The 12,598-nt window shown below is 41.9% G+C and overlaps 1 protein-coding gene across 1 annotated transcript in view; it reads left to right on the forward strand.

The window, feature by feature from the left end:
• SEC24B (SEC24 homolog B, COPII coat complex component) overlaps nt 1-12,598 on the forward strand; it is a 521,322-nt gene that overhangs the window by 173,297 nt on the left and 335,427 nt on the right. The window contains exon 6 of the mRNA XM_053700185.1: nt 895-1,079. Within this exon, the coding sequence (XP_053556160.1) occupies nt 895-1,079 (185 nt within the window). The remainder of the gene's footprint in view (nt 1-894; nt 1,080-12,598) is intronic.

The raw sequence follows: 12,598 nt of genomic DNA on the forward strand, positions 1-12,598 counted from the left end.
AGTCTTGTAGTATCGCTCCTGACATGGACTTGAGTGATGAAAGCAGGCAGTAAAACTCGTCAACACTGATTGCTTAGGAGCTGTTAATACGAGTCTGGATGGTTTTGCAGAAAGACTCTCCCTGCATCTCCAGACCCTAACTTTCGTCAATGCTCCCACTGAGAGGCTGACAAGACTACTTAAAACTCCAGTCCCATTTCAAAGGGCAGATACCCTTCATAAGGAACTACTCAGTATCTTCTGACACTTCTCTGCAAACCTCCTGTGACGAAAGGCAAAGAATGACTGGGATATGAGGGAAGTGGGGGAGGTATTTAAGTCTTTGTCTGAGGTGTCTTTGCCTCCTCCTGGTGGCCAGGTTCTGTATTCCCACAAGTAAGAAATGAAGCCATGGACTCTACTCATATTAAGACGGACATTGTAAAGCTCACATGCTTTATCATGCACATTATACAGATTTTAAAAAAATTGTACAATATTACTGACTTGTGAGTGTGCACAGTTTGGCATAGGCTGTGATAATACTTGAGCTCCAAGATGGCAGCCTCCAGTACAAAGAGGTGGAGCTTCAGTATCTGGCACCTTAAAGCTATTAAAATAGAACGGATTTGTATAGAGCTGCAGGAACATGGTGAAATGCAATAACATAGTGATTAGTTACTATTCTTTTGTAGTTGTGCACAGCAGTTTCATGTCCCTTTAATGTATTTAATTTGTCCTTGATTTATGCATACAGTATATACTTTTGTAAACTGCTTAAGCTTGTGTTTTATCTGCACAAATAAGATTTTTGTTTTCCATGTTTTTATATTTGTTGATGACTTCATTCTTGTTTTACTTTTAGTTACAAAATGTTCAAAATTAAAACATGACTAACTTAATTTGTGGTTTTAGATATACCTTCTACAGCAAGTAATCCTGCTCCTATAAATGCTGTTTCTCAAACCTCCAAGTCTACAAAACCATCTGGCTACAGATATTCGGCTCCTCAGCCAGGATATCAGAATGCTGCACCACCCCACAGCTCCCAGAACAGTACGCCTGTACATGGGCCTAGTAGTTTTCAACAGCATAACTCGGTAAGTTCTTTGTATTTAATATCAATGTTTGGATAAGCCAAATAGTTGTACACATTTATATAATTAAAGGAATAAAATGGTAAAGATGTAATAGGTACTTGGGTACATTTCAATTCTGAATAAAAGCTTTTTTGCAATATAGAATCGGCATATATATGCTATGAGTGCCCCTTGCACCAGCATTCCCACAGTACACACCATCTCACAGAGTCAATAGTCGCATATTTGCGTGTGCCGCAAAAACAGTAATAAGATTAGTAGAACTTTTACCAATGGAATTATATTGCAAAAATGCTTCTATTTAAAGCTGAAATATGTTCTTGCACATTTCAGTTTTGACATTTCTGTCCCTTTAATTGATTTATCAACTTCATACTAGATTTAAAAAAAAAAAAAAGCCTATGGCCTAGGAGCAAAATTTAAAGGAATGTCCTAAACTACTAGCCAGGCCCAAATGACATTCTCCACTTCTAATCCCACCCATCACCTCCCCACACCCACTAACCCATCTCCTCTTATGAATCCGGGGCTTCCAAATTATCCTGATCAGGAGTCCGTTTCTGATCAAGAAACAGTTAATACTTCTCTTAAAACAGAAAAGAGGATGATATGTACCTTAGGGGTTCAGGATTCTAAGATTTCTGAAAATTGGATCTGATTTAAACCTGCTGCCAAGTCTCCATAGGTTTTTCCAATTCCAAATGCTATCTCTAAGTTCATTAATTTCTTAAGAGTGGTCTTAGCCAAGTTTCCTATTTAATCCTAATAAAATTTAAGAAAATTCCTTTGCCTGATTCTAATATAGAGCTTTGGGAGACTATCCACAAAGTAGATGGGGCAATTTCTACTCTGTCTAGGCGGACTACGATTCCTCTTGTTGATAGTGCTTCTTTTAATAGAAAGTTAGAATCTTTCCATAGAAAGGATTTTCAACAAGCAGGTTTAGACCTGAGGTTTAGACCTGCAATTAGCATTGCCTGTGCTGCTGCAGCCTCTGTTTGGTGTGAAGGTATGTCTGAGCAGTTTTCAGAGACTTTTTAAATGTGTTAAAGGGATATGAAACCCATTTCTCCAACATAGGTGTGTCCGGTCCACGGCGTCATCCTTACTTGTGGGATATTCTCCTCCCCAACAGGAAATGGCAAAGAGCCCAGCAAAGCTGGTCACATGATCCCTCCTAGGCTCCGCCTACCCCAGTCATTCTCTTTGCCGTTGTACAGGCAACATCTCCACGGAGATGGCTTAGAGTTTTTTAGTGTTTAACTGTAGTTTTTATTATTCAATCAAGAGTTTGTTATTTTAAAATAGTGCTGGTATGTACTATTTACTCAGAAACAGAAAAGAGATGAAGATTTCTGTTTGTATGAGGAAAATGATTTTAGCACCGTAACTAAAATCCATGGCTGTTCCACACAGGACTGTTGAGAGCAATTAACTTCAGTTGGGGGAACAGTGTGCAGTCTCTTGCTGCTTGAGGTATGACACATTCTAACAAGACGATGTAATGCTGGAAGCTGTCATTTTCCCTATGGGATCCGGTAAGCCATGTTTATTAAGATAGTAAATAAGGGCTTCACAAGGGCTTATTAAGACTGTAGACTTTTTCTGGGCTAAATCGATTCATTATTAACACATATTTAGCCTTGAGGAATCATTTATTCTGGGTATTTTGATATGATTATATCGGCAGGCACTGTTTTTGACACCTTATTCTTTAGGGGCTTTCCCTAATCATAGTCAGAGCCTCATTTTCGCGCCGGTATGGCGCACTTGTTTTTGAGGACAGCATGGCATGCAGCTGCATGTGTGTGGAGCTCTGATACATAGAAAAGTCTTTCTGAAGGCATCATTTGGTATCGTATTCCCCTTTGGGCTTGGTTGGGTCTCAGCAAAGCAGATTCCAGGGACTGTAAAGGGGTTAAATATAAAAACGGCTCCGGTTCCGTTATTTTAAGGGTTAAAGCTTCCAAATTTGGTGTGCAATACTTTTAAGGCTTTAAGACACTGTGGTGAAATTTTGGTGAATTTTGAACAATTCCTTCATACTTTTTCGCAATTGCAGTAATAAAGTGTGTTTAGTTTAAAATTTAAAGTGACAGTAACGGTTTTATTTTAAAACGTTTTTTGTGCTTTGTTATCAAGTTTATGCCTGTTTACAATGTCTGAACTACCAGATAGATTGTGTTCTGACTGTGGGGAAACCAAGGTTCTTTCTCATTTAACTATATGTATTTTATGTCATAAAAAATTTTAGTAAAAATGATGCCCAAGATGATTCCTCAAGTGAGGGGAGTAAGCATGGTACTGCATCATCCCCTCCTTCGTCTACACCAGTCTTGCCCATACAGGAGGCCCCTAGTACATCTAGTGCGCCAATACTCCTTACTATGCAACATTTAACGGCTGTAATGGATAATTCTATCAAAAACATTTTAGCCAATATGCCCACTTATCAGTGAAAGCGCGACTGCTCTGTTTTAGAAAATTCTGTAGAGCATGAGAACGCTGATGATATGGTTTCTGAAGGGCCCCTACACCAGTCTGAGGGGGCCAGGGAGGTTTTGTCTGAGGGAGAAATTTCAGATTCAGGAAACATTTCTCAATAAGCTGAACCTGATGTGATTACTTTTAAGTTTAAGTTGGAACATCTCCGCGCTCTGCTTAAGGAGGTGTTATCCAATTTGGATGATTGTGATTATCTGGTCATTCCAGAACCACTATGTAAAATGGGCCCCCCGAAGCTTTTCCTATATCCAAGCGGGTGGCGTACATTGTTAGTAAAGAATGGGACAGGCCCGGTATACCTTTAGTACCTCCCCCCATATTTATAAAATTGTTTTCCTATAGTCGACCCCAGAAAGGACTGATGGCAGACAGTCCCCAAGGTCGAGGGGGCGGTTTCTACTCTACACAAGCGCGCCACTATACCCATAGAAGATAGTTGTGCTTTCCAAGATCCTATGGATAAAAAATTAGAAGGTCTGCTAAAGATGTTTGTTCAGCAAGGTTCCCTTCTACAACCAATTGCATGCATTGTCCCTGTCACTGCAGCCGCGTGTTTCTAGTTTGATGAGCTAGGAAAGGCGATTATTAGTAATTCTTCTTCTTATGAGGAGATTATGGACAGAATTCGTGCTCTTAAATTGGCTAATTCTTTCACCCTAGACGCCACCTTGCAATTGGCTAGGTTAGCGGCGAAAAAATTCTGGGTTTGCTATTGTGGCGCAGAGCGCTTTGGTTAAAATCTTGGGCAGCGGATGCGTCTTCCAAGAACAAATTGCTTGACATTCCTTTCAAGGGGAAAACACTCTTTGGCCCTGACTTGAAAGAGATTATCTCTGATATCACTGGGGGCAAGGGCCACGCCCTTCCTCAGGATAGGTCTTTTCAAGACCAAAAATAAACCTAAGTTTCGTCCCTTTCGCAGAAACGGATCAGCCCCAAGGGCTACGTCCTCTAAGCAGGAAGGTACTACTTCTCAAGCCAATCCAGCCTGGAGACCTATGCAAGGCTGGAACAAAGGAAAGCAGGCCAGGAAACCTGCCACTGCTACCAAGACAGCATGAAATGCGGGCCCCCGATCCGGGACCGGATCTGGTGGGGGGCAGACTCTCTCTCTTCGCTCAGGCTGGGGCAAGAGATGTTCTGGATCCTTGGGCGCTAGAAATAGTCTCCCAAGGTTATTCTCTGGAGTTCAAGGGGCTTCCTCCAAGGGGGAGGTTCCACAGGTCTCAGTTGTCTTCAGATCACATAAGAAGACAGGCATTCTTACATTGGGTAGAAGACCTGCTAAAAATGGGAGTGATTCATCCTGTTCCATTAGGAGAACAAGGGATGGGGTTCTACTCCAATCTGTTCATAGTTCCCAAAAAAGAGGGAACGTTCAGACCAATCTTAGATCTCAAGATCTTGAACAAGTTTCTCAAGGTTCCATCGTTCAAGATGGAAACCATTCGAACACTCCTTCCTTCCATCCAGGAAGGTCAATTCATGACCAAGGTGGATTTCAAGGATGCGTATCTACATATTCCTATCCACAAGGAACATCATCGGTTCCTAAGGTTTGAATTCCTGGACAAGCATTTCCAGTTCGTGGCGTTTTCTTTCGGATTAGCCACTGCTCCTAGGATTTTCTCATAGGTACTAGGGTCCCTTCTGGCGGTGCTAAGACCAAGGGGCATTGCTGTAGTACCTTACTTGGACGACATTCTGATTCGAGCGTCGTCCCTTCCTCAAGTAAAGGCTCACACGGACATTGTCCTGGCCTTTCTCAGATCTCACGGATGGAAAGTGAACGTGGAAAAGAGTTCTCTATCTCCGTCAACGAGGGTTCCCTTCTTGGGAACTATAATAGACTCCTTAGAAATGAGGATTTTTCTGACAGAAGCCAGAAAAACAAAACTTCTAGACTCTTGTCGGATACTTCATTCCGTTCCTCTTCCTTCCATAGCGCAGTGCATGGAAGTGATAGGTTTGATGGTAGCGGCAATGGACATAGTTCCTTTTGTGCGCATTCATCTAAGACCATTACAACTGTTCATGCTCAGTCAGTGGAATGGGGACTATTCAGACTTGTCTCCGAAGATACAAGTAAATCAGAGGACCAGAGACTCATTCCGTTGGTGGCTGTCCCTGGACAACCTGTCACAAGGGATGACCTTCCGCAGACCAGAGTGGGTCATTGTCACGACCGACGCCAGTCTGATGGGCTGGGGCGCGGTCTGGGGATCCCTGAAAGCTCAGGGTCTTTGGTCTCGGGTAGAATCTCTTCTACCGATAAATATTCTGGAACTGAGAGCGATATTCAATGCTCTCAAAGCTTGGCCTCAGCTAGCGAGGGCCAAGTTCATACATCAACCATCAGGGGGGAACAAGGAGTTCCCTAGCGATGGAAGAAGTGACCAAAATCATTCTATGGGCGGAGTCTCACTCCTGCCACCTGTCTGCTATCCACATCCCAGGAGTGGAAAATTGGGAAGCGGATTTTCTGAGTCGTCAGACATTGCATCCGGGGGAGTGGGAACTCCATCCGGAAATCTTTGCCCAAGTCACTCAACCGTGGGGCATTCCAGACATGGATCTGATGGCCTCTCGTCAGAACTTCAGAGTTCCTTACTACGGGTACAGATCCAGGGATCCCAAGGCGGCTCTAGTGGATGCACTAGTAGCACCTTGGACCTTCAAACTAGCTTATGTGTTCCCGCCGTTTCCTCTCATCCCCAGGCTGGTAGCCAGGATCAATCAGGAGAGGGCGTCGGTGATTTTGATAGCTCCTGCGTGGCCACGCAGGACTTGGTATGCAGATCTGGTGAATATGTCATCGGCTCCACCATGGAAGCTACCTTTGAGACGAGACCTTCTTGTTCTAGGTCCGTTCGACCCACTCCAGCTGACTGCTTGGAGATTGAACGCTTGATCTTATCAAAGCGAGGGTTCTCAGATTCTGTTATTAATACTCTTGTTCAGGCCTGAAAGCCTGTAACCAGAAAAATTACCACATAATTTGGTATATCTGTTGGTGTGAATCTGCAGGATTCCCTTGGGACAAGGTTAAGATTCCTAAGAGTCTATCCTTCCTTCGAGGAGGATTGGAAAAAGGATTATCTGCAAGTTCCTTGATGGGACAGATTTCTGCCTTGTCTGTGTTACTTCACAAAAAGCTGGCAGCTGTGCCAGATGTTCTAGCCTTTGTTCAGGCTCTGGTTAGAATCAAGCCTGTTTACAAAATTTTGACTCCTCCTTGGAGTCTCAACCTAGTTCTTTCAGTTCTTTAGGGGGTTCCGTTTGAACCCTTACATTCCGTTGATATTAAGTTATTATCTTGGAAAGTTTTGTTTTTGGTTGCAATTTCTTCTGCTAGAAGAGTTTCAGAATTATCTGCTCTGCAGTGTTCTTCTCCTTATCTGGTGTTCCATGCAGATAAGGTGGTTTTGCGTACTAAACCTGGTTTTCTTCCAAAAGTTGTTTCTAACAAAAACATTAACCAGGAGATAGTTGTGCCTTCTTTGTGTCCTAATCCAGTTTCAAAGAAGGAACGTTTGTTGCACAACTTGGATGTAGTTCGTGCTCTCAAATTTTACTTAGCAGCTACTAAGGATTTCAGACAAACTTTGTCTTTGTTTGTTGTTTATTCTGGTAAACGGAGAGGTCAAAAAGCAACTTCTACCTCTCTCTCCTTCTGGATTAAAAGCATTATCCGATTGGCTTATGAGACTGCCGGACGGCAGCCTCCTGAAAGAATCACAGCTCACTCCACTAGGGCTGTGGCTTCCACATGGGCCTTCAAGAACGAGGCTTCTGTTGATCAGATATGTAAGGCAGTGACTTGGTCTTCACTGCACACTTTTTCTAAATTTTACAAATTTGATACTTTTGCTTCTTCTGAGGCTATTTTTGGGAGAAAGGTTTTGCAAGCCGTGGTGCCTTCCATTTAGGTGACCTGATTTGCTCCCTCCCTTCATCCGTGTCCTAAAGCTTTGGTATTGGTTCCCACAAGTAAGGATGACGCCGTGGACCGGACACACCTATGTTGGAGAAAACAGAATTTATGTTTACCTGATAAATTACTTTCTCCAACGGTGTGTCCGGTCCACGGCCCGCCCTGGTTTTTTTAATCAGGTCTGATAATTTATTTTCTTTAACTACAGTCACCACGGTAACATATGGTTTCTCCTATGCAAATATTCCTCCTTAACGTCGGTCGAATGACTGGGGTAGGCGGAGCCTAGGAGGGATCATGTGACCAGCTTTGCTGGGCTCTTTGCCATTTCCTGTTGGGGAGGAGAATATCCCACAAGTAAGGATGACGCCGTGGACCGGACACACCGTTGGAGAAAGTAATTTATCAGGTAAACATAAATTCTGTTTTTTCTTTCATGATTCAGATAAAGCATGCCATTTTAAACAACTTTCGAGTTTAGTTCTATTATGTCATTTATTTTATTCTCTTGGTATCCATTGTTGTAAAGGATACCTAGGTACGCTCTGGAGCTGCTGATTAGTGGCTGCACATACATGCCTCATGTTATTGGCTCGCCCGATGTGTTAACTACCTCCCTGCAATGCATTGCTGCTTACTTAACAAAAGTTACCAAGAGAATGAATCAAATTTAGATAGTAGAAGTAAATTGGAATGTTGTTTAACATTGTATGTTCTATCTGAATCACGAAAGGAAAATTTTGGGTTTCCTGTCCCTTTAAACCTAATGCTTTTATTTGTGATGCTGCTGTTGACATTATAAAAATCAATGCCAATAACATGGCATTAGCAGTTCTGACTAGGGGAGCCTTATGGTTAAAATGATGGTCAGTTGATACGGTTTCTAGGTCTAGGCTTTTGTAATTTCCTTTTCACAAACACAACACAAGTTGTGTTTGTGCCTGGTTTACATGTTAGAAACCAAATTAATTCTAATCATTTTAATTCCTTTCATCAATCTAGGAACCAAAAGTTCACTTCTTCTTGAAAACAGAGTTCTTCAAGATTTTCTTGAATCATAATTTGAAGTCAAAGCAAACCAAGAAACCTGTCTCTTCTACCAAGTCTGCATGAAGGTGCGCCCCGTCCCCCCTGATCCAGATCTTCTGGCAGGGGGCAGATACACATTTTTCAGGGGGCTTAGATTCAGTCTGTGCTTGATACATGGGTTCTAAATATAGTTTCCCAGGCAAGAGTCTTTTTTTTTTTCTTTTTTCATCAATCTGTAGTCCATAGGAGTAATCGTTCCAGTACCGAGGTCAAAACAGGGTCAGGGGTTTTTATTCCAACCTTTTTATTGTTCCCAAAATGGAGGCCTGTTCTAGATTTGAAGACTTTAAACAAGTTTCTAAGGGTTCCTTCTTTCAAGATGGAAACTGTTCTGACTATTCTTCCTCTTGTTCAGCAAGGGCAGTTTATGTCCACAATAGATTTGAAGGATGCTTATATGTCTGGGAAGTTCCTGTAACAATTTCCATATCCCTGTTCACAGGGATCCTTAATCTTACATTTGAATTCCTTGACAAGCATTTTTGGTATGTTGCTCTTCCATTTGGTCTGACTATGCATACCAGGGGATACAGCTAAGCTGAAAAAAACATGCAAAAGGGAAAGTGATAATAATGCACATGAAATGAAATAACCCCACATCCTGTGACCCAGGAAGGAAAAAGAGACAAAAATGCAAGGTTATGAAACAGGACTACAATCCATATGCAAAAAAGCCTGTGGGTTACCGGTTCTTAGTCCTTGCAAAATATCCAGCCAAAAAAAGAATCCGATGTGCAGTCCTTTTAATTAGGACTGATCCTCTGTAACAATTCCACATCAAACCATCTGCATACAAAGAAAGAGAAAAGGTGCAACCTCAAATCAAGGTAACCAAACATTTAATATAAAAGATATACAGTTAAAAACACAAGAAAAATGAAGCCCAAACGCATATCAAGGAGTGATATTCAACAATCGTAAATTCTGTTAAGTTTATATAAGGCATCCATAATGACCTTCATTATAGAATCTCCATGGCAGATCTTTCCTACTTGTACACAAAAGCGCTTCTGCTCTCCTCCTCGGATCACTCCTGCTCTCCTCCTCGATACGTTTCGTTTTCCACTATGCAAACTTTCTCAAGAGCATAACAAATGGAACATCTGCCTTGGTCAACTGTAAGTGCATAGAAAACATTATACCGGTTTCTGTACAGGGAAATCAGTTAATCTTGGTGTGTTAAACTTCCAAGATTTTGTGTGCGTTTCTATGACAAGCATTTCAGTACATGGTGTAAACCATTTCTTTGTTGCCATATTCTTGGTTAAAGGGACAGTATACATTTATTTTATTTTTTTACCAGCTGCAGAGTATAAAATGTATGAGATTTGTGCTTTTTTAAGGTTTATATGTGCATATAAATTCTCTGAATTTGTCTTTTGAAGCCACAACCTACTAAAATGGGTTGAGCTTGTAGGTATAATCAGATCTCATTACTTTATCACATTGTGTACATACACCTGCTTCTTTATCTTATATCTGTCCATAAACCAATCACCAATACTTGGAGAGAACAATGGAAAATTAACAGTGTAATTTATTCTACTGGCTGTTTTAACACAGCTTGGCCTTGAGGATGGGTGGGAATACCACAGGCTAAATAAACTATTTCAAATGCCAATATAAGGGTAATGGTAATACTTTTAAACAATTTAATACACTCCAGCACGTAAAGTGGATCATTGGGAACAAATTAAAGGTGAGAACATTTTTGAGTAAACTGTCCCTTTAATGTACTGTATTAATAATGATATCTGTCTAAACTGCAAACTTTTTTTTGCAAGTTGCAAACTATATAGGAAGCTCCTATTAATTAAGAAGCAAAAGCATATTGCATTGTTTACCTTATGCTCTTACCTTGCTCCATCATCTATTTACACGGTTATCTATACTGTAGGCATATGGGTTTGCTGTCTAGTTATGGATTACAATGATAATCCAGGCTTTGCTATAAATCTTCTTAAATTGTGGACTAGTGTTCACAAGAACATTTTTGTTTAAAGGAAAATTATAGTTGAAAAATGACATGCTCTATATCATTAGAGCCTGTCATTTTAAGACCTGGAACCCTGTAAAGGAGTTAAACACACAGAACTCTCCCTTGAGCCCTCAGAGCACTGCTTGTCCCGAGTGGAAATTGCCACTGATACTGTTAGCAGTGCTATTTAAACCGCTGGATTGTATGACTAGCAATACTGATTGGCTGAGAAGCAACTTCTGTTCGGGACATGCAGTGATCTGTGGATCCTGAGCGGTACTTCTACGTTTTTAACCACTTTACAAAGGTTAAACACATAGCGGTGCCTGGTCACAAGTCTTAAAAATTATATTCTCTAGCAAACTAGAGCATGTATTTTTTATATATATAATATATATGATGTAGTCTGGCACAAGTGTATTTTAAAGTAAATGTCAATTCAGATGAATAAGTGCCCGGTTTTTAAGAATCCTTTTCTTCAAATACTTACCTTTTAATCTTCACAGCTGCTCCAGCGATTCCCCTGGCCATCGGAAGCCTCTTCATACGTCAGAAATGACGAATTCCCGCTTCCTCCAATCACCCCCCCCCCCCCCCCCCCCCCCGGGGGAATCTTGGCCTGAGGCAACGCCGTGTTTGGAGGAATCCAGATTCGTCATTTTGGACCTGCTAAGAGGGCTTGCGACGGGCGGAGGAAGCGCTGCAGCGGATGTCAGGATTAAAAGATAAGTATTTGAAGAAAATGAGTAAAATGTAAATTTTTATGAATTAAAGTGCCTTTGTTTTTAATAGGATTATTAAAAACTGGTCACCAATTCATCTAAATTGACATTCACTTTAAGGGTATAAAATTTGTTATTTTGTTGGTGAGTATATATTAATTATGCAGCCAGTGGCGGCTCGTGGGTTATTCAAATGGGGGTTCACAATACATGAACTGGGGTTAAATACCACCTAACAATCAAGCACACACACACTTTCAAACACACACACCCTCTCAAGCAAACGCACACACCCTCCACCCTCTCAAGCAAACGCACACACCCTCTCAAGCAAACGCACACACCCTCTCAAGCAAACGCACGCACCCTCTCAAGCAAACGCACGCACCCTCTCAAGCAAACGCACGCACCCTCTCAAGCAAACGCACGCACCCTCTCAAGCAAACGCACGCACCCTCTCAAGCAAACGCACGCACCCTCTCAAGCAAACGCACGCACCCTCTCAAGCAAACGCACGCACCCTCTCAAGCACGCACGCACACACACACTCTCAAGCGCACACACACTCTCAAGCACGCACGCACACAAACACACACTCACTCAAGCGCACACGCTTAAGCGCGCACACACACACCCTCAGACTCTCAAGTGCACACACTCACCCACATGCTCTCAAACGCACACACACGCACACACACGCGCGCACACACACCCTCACACTCTCAAGCGCACACACACACACTCAAGCGTGCACACACACACCCTCAGACTCTCAAGTGCACACACTCACCCTCATACTCTCAAGCGCGCACACACACACCCTCACATTCTCAAGCAAACTCTTAAACACACACAGTGTAGGAAAGGGTCATGTGAAGAACTATGGATGTGACATGTAAAGAGGGTTGTCAGGGTTTCATTATAATCTGCTCAGTGCAGATGTATTTCATTTTTAAAATGGGCTCCACAAACATGATGCCCACTGCAGGACTGCACTTCTTTGTTACACTGATGTTTAAGTGTTAATTAACATATTCATTGACAAAAAAGGTTGTAAAGCATTGCATCCATTTCTACCAACAAACAAAATCATATAAATGAGCATGAAATATGATTATTACCATGCAAGTGCAATATGCTAAATACATGGTGGTTTAAAGGGACAATAGCCACCCACTGAGATGCTCAGACTCGCTTATCGGCTCAGTGACATCAGTGTCAAACTGTCGAAGCATATTTGCGGATCAAGCCTGTAGAAGCCTAGGAGGAGCGTTATTTAAACTACTGTTGT

The sequence above is a fragment of the Bombina bombina genome, chromosome 2, assembly GCF_027579735.1.
Source record: "Bombina bombina isolate aBomBom1 chromosome 2, aBomBom1.pri, whole genome shotgun sequence".
In the NCBI taxonomy this organism is placed as follows: domain Eukaryota; kingdom Metazoa; phylum Chordata; class Amphibia; order Anura; family Bombinatoridae; genus Bombina; species Bombina bombina.